Source organism: Schistocerca serialis, chromosome 5 (assembly GCF_023864345.2).
Source record: "Schistocerca serialis cubense isolate TAMUIC-IGC-003099 chromosome 5, iqSchSeri2.2, whole genome shotgun sequence".
Taxonomy (NCBI): Eukaryota; Metazoa; Arthropoda; class Insecta; order Orthoptera; family Acrididae; genus Schistocerca; species Schistocerca serialis.
In genome coordinates, this window is record NC_064642.1 from 562,858,427 (window position 1) to 562,883,000 (window position 24,574).

General features: G+C 39.4%; 1 protein-coding gene across 2 annotated transcripts in view; it reads right to left on the reverse strand.

The window, feature by feature from the left end:
- Positions 1 to 22,238: 22,238 nt before the first annotated feature.
- Positions 22,239 to 24,574, reverse strand: part of LOC126481441 (N-acetylneuraminate lyase-like) — a 69,748-nt gene continuing 67,412 nt past the window's right edge. For both annotated transcript variants that reach the window (XM_050105198.1, XM_050105199.1), the window contains exons 7-8: positions 24,154 to 24,325; positions 22,239 to 22,510 (exon numbers count right to left, since the gene is read on the reverse strand). In XM_050105198.1, the coding sequence (XP_049961155.1) occupies positions 22,365 to 22,510; positions 24,154 to 24,325 (318 nt within the window). In that variant the 3' untranslated portion in view covers positions 22,239 to 22,364. The remainder of the gene's footprint in view (positions 22,511 to 24,153; positions 24,326 to 24,574) is intronic.

Sequence of the window (24,574 nt, forward strand, 5' to 3'; positions counted from 1 at the left end):
AACTAATCCTTATGCAGAGGTGGCAGTAGACCTTTCGCGTTGGCAATCATACTGGTGTGGCCGTGGAGGGGCTCCACCTCCTTAAACAAAAACAAAAAAACAAAAACAAAAAAAAAATATTGCTGAAGCCTTCCAAGGGAGCATCAGGAAACGGTTGACTACAGAAGGAGAAAGGAATACAGTAGAAGACGAATGGATAGCTTTAAGAGATGAAATACTGAAGGCAGCAGAGGATCAAATAGGTAAAAAGACAAGGCCTAGTACGAATCCTTGGATAACACAAGAGATGATGAATTTCACATATGAAAGGAGAAAATTTAAAAATGAAGCAGGAGAAAGGGAATGCAAACGTCTAAAAATGAGATTGACAGGAAGTGCAAAATTGCTAAGCAGGAATGGCTAGAGGACAAATGTAAGGATGTAGAAGCATGTATCACTAAGGGTAAGATAGATATTGCCTACAGGGAACTTAGAGAGACCTTCCGAGAAAAGAGAACCACCTGTATGAATACCAAGAGCTCAGATAGTAGATCAGTGCTAAGCACAGTAGGGAAAGCTGAAAGGTGGAAGGAGTATATAGAGGAGATGAACTTGAAAGCAATATTATAGAAAGGGAAGTGGATGTAGATGAAGATGAGATGGGAAGTATGATACCGTGAGAAGAATTTCACAAAAGTCTGGAAGATCTAAGTCGAAACAAGGCCCCGGGAGTAGACAACATTCCGTCAGAGCCACTGATAGCCCTGGGAGAACCAGCCATGACACAAGCCTTCCATCTGGTGCGCAAAATGTATGAGACAGGCAAGGAAAAAGTTGGCGTCAGATGTGAAAATTACCGAATTATCAGTTTAGTAAATCATGGTCGCAAGATCCAAACACGAACTCTTTACCGAAAAATGGGAAAACTGCTAGAAGCAGACCTCGGGGAATATCTGTTAGGATTCCAGAGAAATATAGGGTTACACAAGGCAATACTGAACCTACGACTTGATATGTTAAGGAAAGGTAAACCTTCATCTATTGCTTCTGTAGATGTAGAAAAAGCTTTTGACAATGTTGACTGGAATACTCCCTTTAAAATCTGAAGGTAGCAGGGGTAAAACACAGGGAGCAAAGGGCTATTTACAATTTGACAGAAATCAGATGGCAGTAATAATAATCGTGAAGTAGTGGTTGAGAAGGGAGTGAGACAGGTTTGTAGCCTATCCCCGATGTTATTCAGTCTGTACATTGAAAAAACAGTAAAGGAAAAATTTGGAGCAGGAATTAAATTTCAGGGAGAAGAAATACAGACTTTGAGGTTTGCCAATGACATTGTAATTCTGTCTGAGACTGCAAAGGATTTGGAAGAGTAGTTGAACAGAATGGACAGTATCTTGAAAGGAAGATATAGGATGAACATCGACAAAAGCAAATCAAAGATAATGGAATGTAGTCAAATTAAATCAGGTGATACTAAGGGTATCAGATTAGGAAATGAGACACTTAAAGTAGTAGATGAGTTTTGCTATTTGAGAAGCAAAATAACTGATGATTGCCAAAGTAGAAAGGATATAAGATGTAGACTGACAATGGCAAGAAAAGATTTTCTGAAGGGGAGAATATAGATTTAAGTGTTAGGAAGTCTTTTCTAAAGGCATTTGTCTGGAGCGTAGCCCTGTACAGAATTGAAAATGGTCAATAAACAGTTTAGATAAAAAGAGAACAGGAGCTTTCAAAATGTGGTGCTACAGAAGAATGATGAAGATTAGGTGGGTAGATGATCTAAATAATGAGAAAGTCTTGAATAGAATTAGGGAGGCAAGAGATTTGTGGTACAACTTGACCAAAAGAAGGGATCAGTTGATAGGACACATTCTGAGACACCAAGGGATCACCGATTTAGTATTTGAGGGATGTTCGGGGAGTGGGGGGGGGGGGGGGGGGTGGTTGAGGGAGCGTAATAGATGTATACAGCAAGCAGATTCAGAAGCATGTAGGCTGCAGTAGTTATTTGGAGATGAAAAGGCTCGCACAAGATAGAGTAGCATAGAGAACTCCATCAAACCAATCCTCAAAATGTAAGTACTTACATATGCAAGTAGGCTGTTTAGGTTTTTTTATTGGTAACGCCACTTAGCGCTCTGTATGAAAATCACTGGCTGTGCTGTGTGCAGTCTGTGGCTAGTTTGCATTGTTGTCTGTCATTGTAGTGTTGGGCAGCTGGATGTTAACAGCACGTAGCGTTGCGCAGTTGGAGGTGAGCCACCAGGAGTGGTGGATGTGGGGAGAGAAATGGCGGAGTTTTGAAATTTGTAAGACTGGATGTCATGAACTGCTATATATATTATGACTTTTGATGACTATTAAGGTAAATACATTGTTTGTTCTCTATTAAAATCTTTCATTTGCTAACTATGCCTATCAGTAGTTAGTGCCTTCCGTAGTTTGAATCTTTTATTTAGCTGGTAGTAGTAGCGCTCGCTGTATTGCAGTAGTTCGAGTAACGAAGATTTTTGTGAGGTAAGTGATTTGTGAAAGGTATAGGTTAATATTAGACAGGGCCATTATTTTGTAGGGATTTTTGAAAGTCAGACTGCGTTGCGCTAAAAATACTGTGTGTCAATTTAAGCACAGTCTTGTATAAATGTTCTAAGTATGTAAGCCTTATAGTCGTTACGTAATCGTGCAACTAACAAGCAAGAATGTACAAATAACAACACTGTGTCGTCTGTTCACTATAACAATGCATTCGTAATTTCTGTTTAAATAAGTTCTCTTGGTTCTTGATTGAATATTTAACTTCAAACATTGTTGCATGGTAACAGTTTCTAAGTCTGACAATGCATACTAGAAATGTGAAGTGAAAAGTTTTATGGCAAAGACAAAGTTAAAAAGCAGATTCTCTCTGAATAAACGGTTTTACATGTGAAATGTGGTGCAATCCTTTGCTCTTCCTAGTACGCAGAGGTTCAACTTGAACGGAATTATCATGCGGTATACGTCGGTAAGGAATACTGAAATTTTTCTCAAGGTTAGCGTCTATGTTATTTTTCTCTGAGCCAGCTGGCGCATGCTGCTGCCTGCGGTGCGAGTCATTGTCTGTTCCTTTGTTGGCGCGCGTCGTTATTGGGATTAGGAGACCTAACTTCTACAAATTCACCTTGTCAAGAGGGCCCTGCTCTGTTTGAATCCCGCCAGTTCTGATGAAATTCAGGTCTGTCGTGACGATCATATCGTCTGTCGTCATGTCGGTAGATTCCATAGTTTCTTTCTTGTCGGTCACGTGGTGGAGAATTTCTCCCTGAATCGGAACTGCGCTCTGGACCATTGCATCTGAAGTTACTCTGTCTCCCTTGATAATAATTATTTTCGTTCCCATATTGTCTGTTTCTCTTATTGTCTCTGTGATAGTCATTACCGTGGAGAGGTGATCTTTCCCTGTAATTATTACTACTCTGCCAACGGTTGTCATACGGGTGGTGTCTGTTTTGGTCACGATTTACGTTGTAAGAATAGCCTAGTCGTGTATTATTTCTGTCATCATGGAATTGTGACAGATGTGACCTGTCATTGTTGTGCTCCTGTTTTCGCGTTCCGCGATTGTCAGTGTCAATTTCCAGTTCTTGTAACAGTACCTGAAAAGCTTCAATGTCGTCTTTGCAACGTCCTGCTAAAATAATATGTCGTAAATGTTCAGGCAGTCTGATTAAGCAAATGCGGATGAGTTCTGAGGGGCTGTATGGGTTTGAAAGATACTGATTCTTATGCAACATGTCTTCAAAATATTTCATAAGACTGGAAAATTCAGATTGTTCGAAACGTTTCATCATTATGATGCTATGTTTTACTCGGTCTTGCGTAGCTTGAGACCAATACGCTGAGAGGAAGGCATGGTAAAATTCTCCTTCACTGTGACAATCGTGAATGACCGATCGCATTCTTACAGCTGGTTCATTCTCTAAATAGCCACACATAAATTCTAATCTGTGCTCTAATGACCAGTTGGGAGGAAAACAATGAGAGAATCGATGGAGCCACGCTTTTGGATGAATGTCGTTGCCAGAATTCTTAAATGTTTTAAATTTACGTGTAGTAATGAACAGCTTATATTCAAAATCATCATGTCGGCGAGTCGCATATCGGTCATTGTTACGTCTTTTCGGCGGTTCCATTTCAAAATTCGGTGCACCTTGCCAATTTCTTTCATAATTTCCGAAATGCGCTGTGTTATTATTTTGTGGCTGTTCCGTATTTCTATGTCCCTCTTCCCGTATTGGGGCACGAGTGTCCTCTGAAATACGTAATTCTTGTATTACCTGTGTCAACTGATCTTGTACTTTCCGGATTTCTCTTCTGTACTGTGTACTGATTTGATTTTGATTTTGTTTGAATTTTCTAATTTGTTCATACTCTTCAGTGTCCGTGAAGGCTACAGGTCTTGTGCCATTCAGATCATCATCTACCTTTGTAGATAAGTTAGTGAACTGATCTGAAAGTTCGGCTACTTTATCCAATAGTGAAATTATTTCTTCTGTGTGTTTTTCTGAACCAAGTTACAGAGTGTCCATTTGTGTTTAAATCGTATCTACCGTGTCCTTTAAGTTTTCCTGAGTTTTTGCGAGTTGCGTAACCGAATCGATAGATGCAACTGAGTCAATTTTAGCTTGCAAGGTGTCGTGATTTTCATGAACAATAGTTTGCAGTTCTTTTATGGCTGCTTCGTGATTCTGTATGGCATTTTCATGCCGCAAAAAAATAGGTTGAAAATGCTCACAAATTTGTGTTTTTACGTCATTACAGACTTTTTGACATTTCGATTCAATGTTATGTAACTCAGTAGTTAAATCTTCACGTGTTTGTTCAAGTGTGGTGTCTAACTTCCGAAGATTTTGTTCCATTGTGTCTAACTGTTGCTGTGTTTGTCTCTGGTGTTGTTCCATTGTGCCTAACTTTTGAAGATTTTGTTCCATTGTGTCTAACTTTTGAAGCTTTTGCTGTGTCTGTCTCTGATTTTTTTCCACTGTGTCTAACTTTTGAAGATTTTGTCCCATTTGTTTCTGATTTTGTTCAAGCGTTGTGTCTAACTTTTGTAGCCTTTGTCCCATTTGTTGCATTAACTGTAATAACAGTGCACTGGTGTCTGAAACATGTTCCTCAGTGCTATTCGGCAGTGCATTTGAACCGGCAATATTCGCATTTTGAAAAGCAGAAAATGTGTCTTGATTTATTTGAGAAAACGGTGAGGACGCAAAACCTGAATCTACAGTATTTGCAAGATTGTGTCCTGTCATTTCGGAATCCTGAGGCGAGCTGTTGCCGACCGATCGATCGATAATGCTTCCCTGTTCACTAATTGTTTCACTGCCTACACCATTATTTGCAGCCTGCTCCATTTCCCTATGCACAATTACCAAATTACTACTTTGAACATTACATGGTGGCGCTAACACACTGCTTTCGTCTTCACTGTCATTTCTGAGTTTACTTTGGAGCCTAGTATTACGTTTTTCACACGCCATTATTGTCACAAGATTTCACACGACAACACAGAAAAACACAATTTAAAGAGCAAAAATAAGAGAACACATTAACATAGCACTGAAAATAATATCTAGTTAATAGCAAGCGCAGCTGCGAAATACTTGGTGCAAATCTACATGCATGTCACAACTGTTTTACTGTACAACAATGAAAAACTACAATTACAAAGGAAATTCTCTCTACAATTACGCGCTAGCAATAAACAATAGCTACACTAATTACACAAATTACAAGAAAAAATCAGAAGATTCCAGTGAGGTATCCTCGGCTAAGGGTCGACATATGAAACATCCCCTTAGAACATTTATACAAGACTGTGCTTAAACTGACACACAGTATTTTTAGCGCAACGCAATCTGACTTTCAAAAATCCCTACAAAATAATGGCCCTGGCTAACATTAACCTATACCTTTCACAAATCACTTACCTCACAAAAATCTTCGTTGCTCGAACTACTGCAATACAGCGAGCGCTACTACTACCAGCTAAATAAAAGATTCAAACTACGGAAGGCACTAACTACTGATAGGCATAGTTAGCAAATGAAAGATTTTAATAGAGAACAAATAATGTATTTACTTTATAGTCATCAAAAGTCATAATATATATAGCAGTTCATGACATCTAGTCTTACAAATTTCAAAACTCCGCCATTTCTCTCCCCACATCCACCACTGCTGGCGGCTCACCTCCAACTGCGCAACGCTACGCGCTGTTAACATCCAGCTGCCCAACACTACAATGACAGACAACAATGCAAACTAGCCACAGACTGCACACAGCACAGCCAGTGATTTTCATACAGAGCGCTACGTGGCGTTACCAATAAAAAAACCTAAACAGCCTACTTACACACTCTTGGTAGTCATCTTCTCAGCAAAGGTGGCGTTAAAGTATCATTCTGCCGTCACCATCTGTGCCATTGCAGCCCTACAATACGACAATCCATTTCACAGTAGATCGTTTGTCTTTCGTTTCTTCTAGGATTGCCACATCACTACTTCATATCTCCACATCAACTTCACTTCAGGACACAATTCTGCTGTCCTCTCGGTAGCCACTGTCACAACTGACAGTTGTGCTGAATGGCACCAGGTTACAGTCACATAACATCATCATTGCCATCTTTAAGCTGGGTACATTAGGATAATGGGGCCCCTACGACCTTGACAGTGTACTATTTTGTTAGAATAAACAAAAAAGTAGATAAGTGAGGTTCTAGATGTATTTTTATTCCTTTATAGTCACATTAAATGAGTAGATAATATAATCCACAAAAGTAACTCTTTTAGCATTCACAGGTTAGTGCTTAAAAATCTACGTTGATTAAAGACGTATCCTTCTAGATTTGAGATGGGCGAAATCGTTAATCATTTCTTCAAAATTTGTATTTTTGAACATATCAAATTCTATGGACATCAGTGATAAAGCGATTAATCTCTCTTGAAGCATTGTACTTCGTAATTCATTTTTTATTCCTTTTAATTTGGTGAAGGAGCGTTCCGCGCTGCAGTTGGTTACCATCATGCTTAAGAAGATCATGAGTGTGATATCTACATTTGGAAATGTGTCTTCAATTTTGTTTTCTCTCAAAAGGTGATATATTTCCAATGTACTATTAGTTTCCCCGTTTCTAATATGAACCATTTTCATGTGTTCTGTTACATGCAGACATTCCGTTTCTAACTCTTGCTCATTAACGTCTTCATAATAAATTTCTGAAAATTCTTTGCAACTCTGTCTCACCTCTTCAGAATTCAGAGTTTTCATGCGAAAAAATAAACCAAAATGTTGACTGATTGTCTCATACGAACTTAATACCTGTTTTAGATGAACGTTCAGGGTATCAATTATGGGAAGAAAGGTTTCTTTTTTGAATTTCTCTTTTTTATTCAGTTGGACTGACGGTGCAGAACCATCAAAAAAACGCTGGCGTGAGCTTCTACGTTTTGTTCTTCGAGATAGGGCCTTGTAATCAAATTCTGGGTTTCTTTCTTTGGCGAATGATTCAAGTCATCAAATTTATCCCTGAGATAAATGATAAAATCATCTAGGGAAGTGAACAAATTGGTTGCAACGTGCAGTGTTATTGTTTCTTTCCGAAGATAATCACTTGTTTTGTCTATTCTTTTCAATATAAAGCTCCTAATTTTCGTTAGTGCAATAAATTCTAGCTTTCCCGTTTTTCTGGACAGACAAGGCCTTCGTCTCTAGTTTCTCTTGCCTGTCCTGTGTCTTCTGCGATGGACATCAAAGTTTCTATAATTAGTTTGTGACCTTCATGCAAGGCGCTTACTGCATCAGCTCAGGCTGGCCATCTGGTTATTTAACCTAAATATTCTGTCAATATATTCAATCGGAGGGTAAAGGTCAACAAAAAGTTGTACACCTTCTGAACCATTTCAAAAAACTTTGTTGCTTCTGCACACCCAGCTGCTTGGGCACCTACCAAGTCTAGTGAATGTCCCCCAGATGGTACAAAGGTGGCATAATCACATTTCTCATTGATTCTTGCTTGTAGACCAGTGTACTTCCCCGACACGTTTGAAGCATTGTCGTAGCTTTGTCCTCTGCAATCTTCCTGGGAATATCACGGTTATCTAAAAAATTCAAGATGGTTTCCGATAAATACTCAGATTTATGGTCTTTAGTAGGATTTCATTGTCACAGCGAAGTGGAAGCCCTCCCGATGCCAAAAATTTTACAACAGTTACAATCAGTTAAGTACATTTCTCCAGTAATTCACTTTTTTGATGTTGAGAGAATACGTCTATGTTTATTCTACCACCCGCTTCACTTCGTGCCAGATAAGCATCATAGATTGCCTGTGTGATTAATGTGCTTCCAATCATTACATCCAGTTGGAGAGCATAGATTTACATGAGAAGGGTTAAATAAGCAGCATGAAAAACAAAATACAGAGTTTTCGGAGGGCGAGTACAACACCATTTTCTTTCGACGCTTTCATTGTTCTTTAATTTGCGAATAAATAATGCTTTCTTTAAATACCTAATGACTGATTTATTACCATCTTTGTAGGTTCTGGATTCCTCGGAAAAGTCAGAATCTTTATTTTGAAAATATAGAGGTCCCTTACGAATCAAAACTTCGCGATTTCTTTCTGCAAAATTTTCATGAAAATAATCAAAATGGCTCTGAGCACTATGGGACTTAACATCTGTGGTCATCAGTCCCCTAGAACTTTGAACTACTTAAACCTAACTAACCTAAAGACATCACACACATTCATGCCCGAGGCAGGATTCGAACCTGCGACCATAGCGGTCACGCGGTTCCAGACTGAAGCGCCTAGAACCGCACGGCCCCACCGGCTGGCTGAAAATAATCAGCGGGATCGTGTGATATTTCTCCTGGATTGGAAAACGGTTGTTCAACTTACACAGTAGTCAGTGTTGGTGAAGTCACCGAAGTTGTTACACTTTCGTCATAGGGACGGTCGCTTTCTGGTTTAGTCTCTTTTCCTAAAATGGTGGAAATCTGAAACTGGTGTAGAACATGAACATTCAGAAATTCCCGCAATTTGTAATCGACACGACTCGTCATTTGGAAGATTTATTATTTGATTGCTACTTACAGAAGTTGCTCCTGTAGTAGTTGTAAAATATGCTGTTAATTTTGGTAATTTTTCAATTACTTCCCTCTGATGTATAACTCTTTTCCTTCCTGCAGATCCGCTGGGATATGAACATTCCGACATTTAATTTTGTAATTCAGTATTTATTTTTACACCGAAAATAGTCGTTAACACAAAACGGAACAGGTAAAGAATGATTACTCAAAGGATACCTCAGAGCACAGACAGTAACAACTACAGACAAAACAAACGTCACTACACCGCAGACAAATAGTGAGAAATTCACAATCGTCGAGTCGGTTTATTTAAGTCGGTCGGTCACGTTTAATTTCAAGTCGCTATTCGCTCCGTGCAGAACTGTGCACTGCTCAAAGGTAATACGCAAGTAGGTATTGTAGTCAGTCATTATCGTTCGATTTTTTCGAAGTAAATTTCTTTTTCAGTAATAAATATCGGTGATCATTTGGTGATCTGGCAGGAACTACGGGGCCTCTATCGATAGGCACGTGCCCGGAGTGCCCTGTGGGAAAGAGGAGCCTGAGCATCATTCTCATCGAATATTAGCTGAGTGAGGACAGCATCCACTGCCACATAATCTCGCTACTCTCAGAATGCATTGAACTGAAACCTCCACCAGCAGACTGGACACCCATCACAGCCCCACTTCTTTCTCCTGGCTGCAGCTAGAGCTGACCAGCATAGCTCATCGCTCACTCACTACTTTAGGTGGCGTTCCCCAACGTAGTGTTATAGGCAGGGCCGGCGCAAGCCCAAGTGCCGCCCCAGCGAGCTGCTAAATTGCCCCCCCACACACACACACACATCTTTTTTTTTTTACAAAACATTTGTGGAATTTTATTTAATCAAATCTGTAGGAAATGACAGCAATCAATCGCAATTTTTGTCTTTACTTTTCAGATCTACCTAGGTTTCGGCCACATAACTCAAAGCATTGAGAACACTGTCCCGAAATCTATGTAGATCTGGAAAATAGAGACAAAAATTGCGACTGATTGGCGAAATTCTCTACAGATTTGTACAAAACAGTCGCTGGGCGCCAGCTCAAAAATGGAGTCAAACCTGATTGAAGAAATCTAACTAATTTTAATAAGACTTGTGAATTTACAAAAATGTTCAAATGTGTGTGAAATCTTATGGAACATAATTGCTAAGGTCATCAGTCCCTAAGCTTACACACTACTTAACCTAAATTATCCTAAGGACAAACACACACACCCATGCCCGAGGGAGGACTCGAACCTACGCCGGGACCAGCCGCACAGTCCATGACTGCAGCGCCTGAGACCGCTCGACTAATACCGCGCGGCATGAACTTACAGTTAACGTAAATAAACATTTTTCAGTGGTTGCGAGCAGATGATGTATTCAACGGGAAACAAAGTATATTTACAATTTAACGATAATTTGGTTTGAACAATAATATTTAGAATAACTATTTAATGCTGAACAAAATAGAAACAACACAGTACATAACCAAGACACTGATCATAATATAAAAATTAAAAAAATACCAGACAAATCGAACCTTCCTGGTTTTTGCTTGTGCAAACTCTTTCACACGATCTGTGTAATTTAAGTCCGCTGCAAGCTCGTGCTCAATCAATATTGTTGCAAGATCATTCAAACGAGTTTGGCTCATCGTTGATCGGAGGTATGTCTTTATCAATTTCAGTTTTGAGAAACCCCTCTCTCCACTCGCAACTGTCACTGGGAGTGTTAGGAGAATTCTCAGAACAATGTTAACATTAGGGTAAAAATTATGTCTTCCTATAAATTTCAGAGTCTCTTTTCGACCTATTCCAGATTTCAACTGTGTTGAAAGCACTTTTAGTTCTTCTCTCAACTCCAGTGCATCAATGTCGCTTGACTCATGATCTTGCAAAATCGCTGCGAGGTTTCTACACTTAGTGTCCAGGCTGTGAAGGAGGTGCATTCTTCAGCTCGCCGATGTCGTAGAGAAAATCAAAATAATCACAATGACATTTCAGTTGATTGAAGCTCTCATCCAAAGATTTGGTTACTATATCTAAAAAATTATAGTAGAATTCAATCTTGTGACGTTTTGTTGGGTCGTCTACTGTATCGTCCCTTCCTTCATAGGTAAAGTGTATTGGATTCTTACTTCGTCGTCTGGAAACGCTTAACCGTGGTAACGTTAGATCTTCTAGCTCTAATTCTGTAGCCAATTCTTTGGAATCCGTCAAGGAAGACACAAACTTTTCTTCTGTTCTGCAGGTCTCAAAATATGCTTTCGTTTTTTCAAGCATTTCCACGGCCTCAGAAACATTTATGTCAGTGGTCTGGAGGGTTTACTGATTACACTGATGTGAAGCAGAACGTCGTGCCAGATTACCAGAGAAGTGAGAAAGGTGTAATTTTTTATTTGATTCGCAAGTGAAGTTGCTTCGTGAGCGGTCATGCCATCGAATTCTTCTGACATCTGAACCAGTGCATCATAAACGCCTCCCATTTGAAACCTCAGGGGAATAAGTACATCGATGCGACTTTCTCACCTAGTATCGCTCAGTGGCTACAGCGACAGGTTAGGCAGATACTTCTTCACGACATCCCAACGTCGAACGAAGGACGAGAAGAAGTCATACAAGGTTTTCACTGTCGAAAACAGAAACAGCATATTTAGAAGACATAGCGACATCGTTTACAACAAGATTCAATGAGTGACTGCTACATGGTGCATAAAATGCTCTCTTGTTCATATCTGAAATTCTTTTCTGGAGACCAGACTTCTTTCCTTTCATGTTTGCTCCATTGTCGTATCCTTGCCCTCTCATATTACACAACAGGATTTTTTTATCTACCAAGAACTTGAGTACAACCTGCTTCAAATTGGAACTTGAAGAATCGGGCACTGGAAGAAATCCCAGGAAATGCTCACGAATTCGGACATCGTATATCCCGTCGAGTCTTGTCTCCTGGACGAAACGTACCACAACTGTCATCTGCTCAGCTTTTGAAATGTATGGTGTGCATTCCATAATTATATTGTAATACTTTGCAGATTTCTTCATTAATAGAATGTTGTCGGTTATAGATGATCCAATAAGATGAATTATTTCATTCTGTGTTTTTCCAAGAAAATGATGACTCTTGTTCTCACCTTGCTTTGTTCTGCGCAGGTGCTCCATCATCACAGTGTCGAACGAGTTTCAAGAAGTTTCCGTTGTCAGGCTGAAAGAGTGTTTCTGTACTTCCTCTCAAAGGCAGACATTGCCGACCCAGGAAATGAATTATTGCTATTAAGCGCTCAAGAACATTTTTCGAATATTCGCTTTCAGTATTCAGAAGTCTTTGATGATGGGCGTTGACAGTTCGTGACTTTTTCAGTCCCTCGGAAAACGCGATTCACTTTTTATGTGAATTCAAATGGTTAGTAGACTACCCGTGACTTTCGAGATACGAAGCAACCTACCGCCAGTCGCTTATACCGTTCTTTATAATTTTTACTGTAGATGACGAAAAAAAGTTTTCAACAAAAGCAGAACACAGCATCCTTGCTCTTTGAGTACACCAACCAATGTCTATCTGCTTCTTTCTTCAAAAATGGTTCAAATGGCTCTGAGCACTATGGGACTCAACTGCTGAGGTCATTAGTCCCCTAGAACTTAGAACTAGTTAAACCTAAATAACCTAAGGACATCACAAACATCCATGCCCGAGGCAGGATTCGAACCTCCGACCGTAGCGGTCTTGCGGTTCCAGACTGTAGCGCCTTTAACCGCACGGCCACTTCGGCCGGCCCTTCTTCAAAGAATAGCTGTAGTGCACAGGGCTGAAACGCCGGTTGTCCGCGTTTTTAGGACATTCTTCAGCTTCCTTAATGCACTCGGGAGGACCTCGCATGACCAAAGTCGTTCGAATGCAGTCGGTAATAATTTCCAGCCATCTTCCGCAATCTGAGTCAATCGTGTCTTCCAGTTTAGGCTCGCCTTCAATCCCTTCTCCGGTGGTAAGTACCTCGGCTGATGTTCCTCCGGTATTTTCCGAATCGGGTCACCTAATTTCAGTTCTGCCTGATGCTTCAATCTCAGAGCTTTCGTCACATAGTAGGTCTTGAGTCCAGACGAGGTCTGTTGACCATGTTGTGGACGGCCCACCGTCAGCATTGCTACTGTATGCGGTGGTCACGGTACTGTGTTCGTCAACTTTCTGGTCATGTCCTGAAGATAAAGATGTAGCTGCAGTAGCTCCACTAGTTTCTGTACTTTCAGGATCTATTTTTTCCACTCTCGCCGCTGCTAGGTCGTTCTCTCTTTGGCTTGAAATATCGTTGTAGTGCATCCTTTTGCTTCTTATCGTCATCTTCCTTCAGCGCCCGTCTTTTCCTATATTCACTGCCAGACAGTCTCTTTCTACCGTCGGACATGTTTCGAACCAGCCTGCAAAGAACGATTACGTGAAACTAACTGTTGATGTTAGTGTACTAACTTTATTTGCAACACACTTTGCAGACAATTTCCTGATATTCCATTGCAAGTAAACAGCACTGCGGTTGCTCGTGTCAAAGAACTGACACTCTTCATCTGTCGTAATTTCCATGTGTCACTTCTTTCGTGTCTGATTATGGAGTAAGGAGTAACAAATTAGTCATCGCCGTATCACTTTATTTTTCTTCGCTTTATTTTCATTCTAGCTATTGGGACGACGCGGGCTTATTTGCCGACTTGTGCAATACTAATTGTACATTATATGAAAAGCACTTACCTATTACATCCCAAGTTGCAAGAAATTCGGACGCACCAGTTCTTCTGTTCTTACGAAACGCAATGAAAGTGCTTCTGACCAATCTTGGCTCCCTCGACCAACAACCAAAACGAATTCTGTAGTTTTCGTTGCAGAAAACGCAACAATATCCATTGCCTGGAAAGGCGAAGTGGTGACGCGGCAGTGCCAGGAACTAGGTCACGTGACGAGGTACAGCATGACTACGGGTAAACTAGCGGCCAAGAAGAAGAAGCAAGAAGCTCACAATAAGTATGTGACCGATGATATGGATAAATGTATTATCAGGCAGCAATTTCTATAGCATTACGAACAATAGAAAGAAATACGAACTTTGCGAAAACTGCACAACTTTTGTCAAACAGAAATGAGCTTCAAAGCTAGCAAGGGAACCCTTCGAAGCAATTTTCTGTCTATTTTAGAAGGTGTCAAAATTAACGTTTTGTTTTGTGGGCCGACCGTTGTAACCGAGCGGTTCCAGGCGCTTCAGTCTGGAACCGCGCGACCGCTACGGTCGCAGGTTCGAATCCTGCCTCGGGCATGGATGTGTGTGGTGTCCTTAGGTTAGTTAGGTTTAAGTTGTTCTAAGTTCTAGGGGACTGATGACCTCAGAAGTTAAGTCCCATAGTGCTCAGGGCCATTTGAACCATTTTGTTTTGTGCGGACGAGAGGGCATTGTTGCTAAAAGTTCAGGTTTTCATCAGAATCAAAGCGACCAGTAGTTTACAGAGATGAAACATGCATTCACACGCATTATACAGTAAATAAATGTTGGCAAAGTGATAGTGTGCGAGTAGTATTGTAAACAAAAGTGCCGGTCAGAGTTTAATTATTGTTCATGCAGGCGAAGACAGGTGTTTCATGGCTCAAAAACCAAAACGTCCATCACTCAGAAACGGATAGCAAAAACTTTCAAAAATACGTCGAAATCCAACTTATGCCAGGCTTATTAGCAGTGTCTTTATCCCTTGTAATTACTCGCAGCGTATTTACCCATTCGAAATACTTCTAGCCATTGGATATATTTAACTGTAGTAATGTTCAACCACTTTTTTCCATAATGCGGGAAGAATAAAGTACTCGGAAACTGCCATTGAAGGACTTAGCAAAATTGCTTCAGGCTTAACATGTGGCCGCAGTATCGAACATTGCATTCGAATTTCCAAATTAGATTTCGTTTTCTGCAAAATTAGTTGTGAGTAAATGCACGGCGCGAAACAGGCTATCAGCGCTCCACTCATAAGAATACTGGTCCCTGGCGTGTACGCCAGACTGCTTCCCCCTCTCTGTTCCTCCGGCGTAAAAACGACGGTGCTGCCACGGTGGCGAGGAAGAAATTAGTCCTCCTCCCTCCCCTTGTTCATCAGGGGCGACCGGCAGGTAGTCGAGGCACCATGGTACAGTTCCCAAAGCCGCTTACTCCGAGGTTTGGTTTCGAATCCCCTCTTGGGCATGAATGTTGAGTTTATCCTAAAAAAAAGTGGGCCGTGCGGCCGCACGCTTCGCAGTGCCTTGCGCCGGCCCTGGTTATTGGCCCTTTGCTGTTCCTTTTCTATATAAACTATTTGGGAGACAATCTGAGCAGCCGTCTTAGGTTGTTGCAGATGACGCTGTCGTTTATCGATTAATAAAGTCATCAGAAGATCAAAACGAATTGCAAAATGATTTAGAAAAAGATTCCTGTATGGTGTGAAAATTGGCAATTGACCCTAAATAACGAAAAGTGTGAGTTCATCCTCATGAATACTAAAAGGAGTCCGTTAAACCTCGATTACACGATAAATCAATCAAATCTAAAGCCGGTAAATTCAACTAAATACCTAGGAATTACAATTACAAACAACTTAAATTGGAAGGAACACACAGAAAATGTTGTGGGAAAGGCTAACCAAAGACTGTGTTTTTTTGGCAGGACACATAAAATGTAACAGATCTACTTAGGAGACTGCCTACACTACACTTGTTCAATCTCTTTTAGAATACTGCTGCACGATGTGGGATCCTTACCAGATAGGACTGACGGAGTACATCGAAAAAGTTCAAAGAAGGGCAGCACGTTTTGTACTATCGCAAAATAGGGGAGAGAGTGTCACTGAAATGATATAGGATTTGGGATGGACATCAATAAAGCAAAAGCATTTTTCGTTGCGGAGAAATCTTCTCACGAAATTCCAATCACCAACTATCTCTTCCGAATGCAAAAATATTTAGTTGACACCGACCTACACAGGGAGAAAACATCACCATGATAAAATAAGGGAAACCAGAGCTCGTACAAAAAGATATAGGTGTTCGTTCTTTCCGCACACTAGATGAGATTGGAATAATAGAAAATTGTGAAGGTGGTTCGATGAACCCGCTGCCAGGCACTTAAATGTGATTTGGAGAGTATCCATGTAGATGTAGATGAAGTATCAGACATTCAACTGAAAACATGCAGCAGATTACAAATTGTATGTGGAGACTGGCTCACTCTTCAGTGGGTTTAGGATAACGCAAATTCATATTGTGTACCACATCTCTGTCAATTACCTCCATGAGACAAAAGCATAGTTAGCACTGGACTCACGAAAATGGTTTCTCATAGGCTGCAAAAGTCCATCTTGCCTGAGAGATTAAGCTGTTTTCCGAATTCGCTTTTAGTCAACAACTGGGATCTCTGCTGCTGTGTTAAATGACTTTTCTCTTCTGCATTTCAGTAATGGACTCTATTCTACACCTTCAGTTCACAGTAGAGGTAAATGTCATATGAAATTTTTGGCTGGAATATCCCACAGTGGCCCTCAGGTATTGTGTAAGGACTGGTTAAATGGAAAGGAGTTCCTTTTGAAGCTGCCTTACTTATCTGAGGTAGCTATGGACCACATTGTATGTTTGATTGTAATTTCATTGCTCCAGCCCGTTTCATTTTGCACACCGATGTCCTCATAAAGTAGGACAAGTCATTTTACTTAGAACATATCCTACTCAGTACACATTTAATTTAAGAAATATAGTACACAATGTGTTATAACAAATATAACAAAAGGTAAAGCTGTCATCAACCCGAACTCTGATTTGAACATCACAGTGGTTTACTACAAGTGGTCTTGGTGGAGATGGTATGTCCTTGCCTTTCTCCAACCATTGAACTGATTTACCCACAGGCAGTTATCTTGCTAGGAGGTGCCATCACCATTGGAGAAGACAGCAAACATAAAGGGGTGCAGGTGGTCCACAATAACATACATGTAATCAACAGCTTTCACAGTGCCTTTGACTACAATGAGTTGCCTGCTGTACCAACAGGTGGCATTCAATCTTGCAATGGGCAGTGGTCATAATGTTAAAAAAAATTTCTGGCTTGCAGTGGGGCATCGCTTGTACACTCCACAATATTTCAACAGCGCACGTGTCAGTCATCCTCAGGTGATCCGTTGAAGACTAATGAAGACTTTATGTAAATAAAAAACCAGATTCTGCAAGCGGACCCATGATGTCAACTGGTTGCTGTGTCATCCTCTGCCATATTGGCATCACTTGGATGCAGTATGGAGAGGCATAATGTCAGTCCTTGTTGGAAACTAACTGACATCAGCAGAAATATCCAAGTTACCAAGTGCCACTGAAATCTCCTTAATAAAGTCATATTTCCAAGTACTACAGAAGGTGGACAAAAATACAGTAACAGCATAAAACACAACACATTACCATGTCTAATAAAGTGTAAAAAAACCATTGGGATTCACAACAACTTCCTGTCTTGGAAATGATAAATACAAGTCCTGTGTGGTTTTTAAGGGACTCTTATACCACTCCCCCAGCAAATAGTGCAAGTTCAGATAATGATGATGGAGGTGGATAGTGATAGTGCACCTTTTTCTCCAAAGAAGACAACAAATGCTTAATAACATTGAGACGTGCTGACTATGCTGACTGGGGAAGATGCGACAATTCACACTTGTGCTCACAAAACCAGACCTGGATGATGAGAGCTGCATGAACAGGTGCCCTGCCATCTTAGGACACAGCGTCACCATTGGGTAACAAACACTGTACACTGGGATGGACCTCATCAGTCAAAATGGCCACATAATATTTGGCAATAATGCAACCTCGCATGGGGCTCATGGAATATTGCAATATGGCTGCCTAAATCATCACCGTACCCCCACCTTGTTTCATTCTTGGTATATAGGCAGGTCAGTAGTTGAAAAAAGTGTGAAACAATACTCAACTGACCAAATGGCATTCTTTCATAGCTAGCCTTGTTTTGAGGGCTTCAGCAAGACATTGCCCTGCTACAAGCATGTGCATCACAGATGAGTGGTTTACGAATTCTAGCTCACCCAGCAACTGTCTGCTTCTGGGGCTCCCTTTGTTTTGTTTTGGTGCTGACTGGATTCATGATTGTGATATTCAGTTCTACAGTGACTTGCAGCTGTTGTCCTCTTATTTTTCATGGCAATCCTCTTCAGTGACCATCCGTCATGATTACTCAACATATACTTTCATTTGCGTTGTGAACAGGCGAATGATGTTTTTCTCCTTTCCATGTAAGCAGTGTAAATATTCTACACTTCTCCTCTTAAAACATCGAACACTTCAGCTACCTTGGTTACGGAAGCACCTACCATACAAGCGCCAACAATTTGCCAATTCACTTAGCTCTGACATAATACACTCATAACTACAAAGACTATTTTTCTGACCATGACTGACACTTTGAGTGTACTGAGGGTGTTACTCAGTGCTGTTCATGGTCAAACACAACAGTGCAACCTTGCAGGCTTGACTAGCATCTGCATTTATGTTCAAGCATGCATTCCTCAGAGTGTTTCCATGTTTTTGTCCATCCCCTGTATGTATGCGGCCCATGCACTTAACAGACTTCTTTGGGGCAAAAGTGACCATATAAATGGGGAAAACAGCCAGAGCCCATTGGTATAATGATTTCTGCATACTTGGTTCCCAATACTGAAAATCACAAAAACTAAAAGAGTAATCATAAAAAATATAATATTTTTTACACTATGTGGCAACCATGAGTCTTCCAAACAATGGAACAAGTAGCTTGCTTTTCCCAAATGTTGTTGCTTCAAAGATGCAGTGACAAGGTTGTCTGGTAGGTGACACAATAAAATAATAGTTTACACATGCCAGATATCACTGAAAATTGCCTGGGGTGACTGCTGTCGAGAATCCTAATATCTTTACAAACCATAATTTGTGTTTAAAATCTGGAGATTCTGTGATTTAGAATCTAACAAAACTTGTTGACAAGTATTGGCTAATCTATTTTGAGAGAAGATGCATCTTTGCATCACAAGGTATGGGATCTGTGTGAACAACAGCTTCTGTTTTATTGTCGTTTTACTTGTAAAATCACAACAGATACATAGCACGCAGTTCATCTTCTTGGCTTTGGCCATACGTGTTGCCCACTAATTATGTGGGATTGATTGACTCATGTGGTTCCAGTCTCTCCTGCTCAACTTCTAAAGCAGCCATAGGAATAAGAAATGGATGTACTACCCTAGAAAATTTTAAAAAAGTATGCTTTTAATGAAAGCTAGTGTAAGCTGTACCAGTATTTTGTATGTCCTAGGTCTTGGGTAAAAGGATGATATACAGGGTGGTCCATTGATAGTGAGCGAGCCAAATATCTCACAAAATAAGCACCAAACGAAAAAACTACAAAGAACGAAACTCGTCTAGCTTGAAGGGGGAAACCAGATGGCACTATGGTTGGCCCACTAGATGGCGCTGCCATAGGTCAAATGGATATCAACTGCGTTTTTTTAGATAGGAACCCCCATTTTTAATTACATATTCTTGTAGTACGTAAGGAAATATGAATATTTTAGTTGGACCACTTTTTTCACTTTGTGATAGATGGTGCTGTAATAGTCACAAACGTATAAGTACGTGGTATCATGTAACATTCGCCAGTGCCGACGGTATTTGCTTCGTGATACATTAACCATCTTAAAATGGACTGTTTACCAATTGCGGAAAAGGTCGATATCATGTTGATGTATGGCTACTGTGATCAAAATGCCCAGGGGCGTGTGCTATGTATGCTGCTCGGTATCCTGGATGACATCACCCAAGTGTCCGGACCATTTGCTGGATAGTTACATTATTTAAGGAAACAGGAAGTGTTCAGCCACATGTGAAATGGCAACCACAACCTGCAACAAATGATGATGCCCAAGTAGGTGTTTTAGCTGCTGTCATGGCTAATTTGCACATCAGCAGCAGACAAATTGCATGAGATTCGGGAACCTCAAAAACTTCGGTGCTGAGAGTGCTACATCAACATTGATTGCACCCATACCATATTTCTATGCACCAGGAATTGCATGGCAATGACTTTAAACATCATGTACAGTTCTGCCACTGGGCACAAGAGAAATTACAGGACGATAACAGTTTTTTTGGATGTGTTCTATTTAGGGACTAAGCGTCATTCACCAACAGCAGTAACATAAACCAGCATAATATGCACTATTGGGCAATGGAAAATCCACAATGGCTGTGACAAGTGGAACATCAGTGACCTTGGCGGGTTAGTGTATGGTGCGGCATTATGGGAGGAAGGATAATTGGCCCCCATTTTATCAATGGCAATCTAAATGGTGCAGTGTATGCTGATTTCCTACGTAATGTTCTACTGATGTTACTGCAAGATGTTTCACTGCATGATAGAATGGTGATGTTCTTCCAACATGATGGATGTACGGCACATAACTCATGTGCAGTTGAAGTGGTATTGAATAACATATTTCATGACAGGTGGATTGGTCATCGAAGCACCATACCATGGCTCACACATTCACCAGATCTGATGTTCCTGGATTTCTTTCTGTGGGGAAGGTTGAAGGGTATTTGCTATCGTGATCCACTGACAACGCCTGACAACATGCGTCAGCACATTGTCAACGCATGTGCGAACATTATGGAAGGCGAACTACTCACTGTTGAGAGGAATGTCATTACACATATTGCCAAATGCATTGAGGTTGATGGACATCATTTTGAGCATTTATTGCATTAAAGTGATATTTAAAGGTAATCATGCTGTAACAGCATGCGTTCTCAGAAATGATAAGTTCACAAAGGTACATGTATCACATGTATCACCAAAATAAAATGTTCAAACGTACCTAAGTTCTGTATTTTAATTTAAAAAACCTACCTGTTACCAACTGTTCATCTAAAATTGTGAGCCATATGTTTGTGACTATTACAGCACTATCTATCACAAAGCGAAAAAAGTGGTCCAACTAAAACATTCATATTTCTTTACGTACTACATGAATATGTAATAAAAAATTGGGGTTCCTATTTTTAAAAATGCAGTTGATATCTGTTTGACCTATGGCAGCGCCATCTAGCACGCCAACCATAATACCTTCTGGTTTCCCTCTTCAAGCTAGACAAGTTTTGTTCTTTGTAGTTTTTTCGTTTGACGCTTATTTCGTGAGATATTTGATCCAGTCACGATCAATGGACTACCCTGTATAATCTGACATAGCTCTTCTAAATCCAGAAGAGCAAATTGTCTGATATTAAAATGCAAGAGTCTTTTATGAAGAATTTGAAAGCTGTGAAGGCATAGTGTCCAAAAATATTTCCCACTTGCAAACTGCTCACTACCACAGTGTGGAGAGAGCAATAAAACACTTCAGTGCTGATTTTATCATAAACTGGACAAGATTGATTTCAATGACAAATCAAGTGATAGTGTGTAGTTGGTACATTTGGGGAACCTAAACAGTGTTACATAGCCTCCTGTCACGTGACAACAGAATATGGATAATGTATTGTTCTATTCATCATTTTCACATTCCTATGACATTAACCCATTCTTACTACATTTTTTGAGGGATTGTAAAACTTGAGACTGATTAACCTTGTCCTTCTGCCAGCTCTAGTATATCTTTTGTTGACTGTGAACAGTTTTATCTCTGAGTACATTCCTACACATCAGATATTTTTACTCTGTATTTTAGTACATTTTTAGAAACTCTTTGATGAATTTTGTTCCTTGTTCTGTAATTTGCAAAACTAATTACATTAAGAATATAGTCCATTTCCACTAAACTCAGTCTATATGAAATGTAATTAACTTTTTCTATTCATGCCTTATTTAGCCTTCTACAAAGTATTACATAGGTGACCGTACTTACCTTCCACATTGTTTATCAGTTCTCTCATGAGACATTCTGTTGTTGTTGTTGTTGTTGTGGTCTTCAGCCCTGAGACTGGTTTGATGCACTATCTTTTCTATCCTTTTGAAAACTGGATATCTTAAGAAGTTAATGTAAACAAAAGACCAACTGTATATTTAAATGTAGAAATAAAAGGAGAGCATTGTATTGATGTTTTAGTAGTATATTTGCAAAATGTGCCAATGGCAGTTGAAACACTAATACAGAATTGTAGTTCTATATTCAAGTGTTTGTTATATCATCAGTGAATCATGATATTTCTTCTTCCTTAAGAGATCAGTTTCAGTGACTTCAGTTCCTCCTTAAGTTGTTTCTTCTCTTGCTCTGAGTATCCAACCAGGGGAGGACGTGGCTCACCCACATCAATGGGAGTCATCAGATTCATGGCTGCTTTCATTGCAGGTACCCAAACACCTTTTCCAAACAACAAAAATTTTAATTTTTCCAGTATGCAGTATGCAGTAGGGCTAAAGTAAGCAAAATGGCAGACTGATACACACAAGATCTTTGAAATAAACTGCTGCAGAATAACAGAGGAAAAAAGCAAATCTTGTAATTTCCAATTTTAAAGATGTCATCTAAAGATTTATTTACTCAATTTTTCTTTGGATCTAGGATTATACTGGGTACTGGACAACTCCTCAATTAATATACATATTTCTTGAAATTTTTTAAACACATCATTTTAGCAAAAAATAATATTACATTTATATACTACCCAATATTTTATAACTGTATACACTTTTGAAATATAATCGTAATTGAGACAACAGTTTTATTCTCCTAGATACATCCTTACTACGAAGACAAAATAATCATTCACAGTTGATTTGAAACAGTTTCTGTCCATAATTATTTTTGTGGATTTGGGTAATGTATTGTACAGTTTGATGCCAGGATGGAGTATGCCTTTTGTAATGATGCTGTATTTGTATGTTGTACATACACACCATTTATTTCTTTTGTATGGTAGCTTTGTATAGATTTATTATAAGTAAAGCTTGGACTGCTGCTGTTTAAGTTTTCTTTTACAGTAATTCTATTTTCTGGTATGTAAATACGTGGAAGTGGTAGTATTTTATTTTTCTGAAATAGCTGCATACATGATGACCATGGTCTACTCCTTCCATTAGTCTAATAATCTTATCCTGTAATCTAAATCATTTCAACTGTAATCTAAATCATTTCAACTTGCTCCACAATTTCCTCAAAGTACTGTTCCATATTTCAATACTGAGTGAACATAAGAAAAATATATGGTCTTGAGATTATTGTATGATCTACAGCCCCTTGGTATTCATACTGTAAAACATGCTTTGCTTTTTCTGATTATGTATTCTACCTGTGTGCCCCATTTCTCATTATGTTCTAGCCAAGTACCAAGAAATTTTGTACTTCGTGTTTTTCCAAATGTCTATTTATTTCAGTATGAGGATTAACTGGTGAACTATTCTGTGTGGTGAATATGAATATGTCCATTGCAATAGCTTTTTTTCCCAGATTTATAATCAAACAGTTTGTGTCAAGTATTCTACTGTGTCTTGGAGACAGTCTTAATGTTGCTTTCAAAGGTTTCTTTGTTATTTTGCATGATTAAGATGTTGCTGTTAACTGCAAGTATTGATTAAGCCATTTACTTCATGTGATGGTATCAAAGTGTGTATTTGTTGGCATGTGAAATATTGTATCTACCTGCTCAGTTTTTGATACCAGGTATGTGTGATGTGCTACTAATAAATAATCTTCTTATCTGACAACATTCAGTAAAACTTGATTCCATCTTTACAATCAGAAAAAAATACGAAAAATTGGCTTCAAAACTGTCAGCATCAAATACACAAATGGTTTCTTGAAAGAGTTAGAAAGTTACCAGTTTTGATTATGCTAGTAATAAAAGATAGTAATTCATAAATACATTTTATTTTGCTAGTGTGCAAAGTATGCAAACAGATCAAGTGAAAAATATTTAACAGAATAATCAAAAGAATATGATAAATAATGAAAGAGGACATGAAATAAAATGTGTGAATGCATTTAAATAACACAAATTATCTTACCGTATCTCGTCATGGCTTTAATAGCCTGGTTTAGTATCATTTGCTGTTTATGGGCCTCATGTGCATCACCTTTCTTAATACTCTCAAAAATTTTCTGTGCTGGCCCAGGAAGCATGTTGAGTGTTGTAGCTATAGTAGAATTATATCCAAGAGTAGCTGCACCTGCGAGAACCTGTTCAAACAGTTTTACAGTAGGATTAAAATAATTTGATGTAACACATTCAGTCACATAATTGTTAACACAATAAACCAAAGAACATTTATATGCCTGGATAACAAGAAATGTTGCCACTTTAGAAGAACAAGTCAATAAAATAGATAAATAAAAAAGTAAAATAAAATATGATAGAACTATATGTGTCAGAACTTGACATGATGATATCAGTTGGTCTCTCAGGTGAGGAAACAGGGAAACTGATTT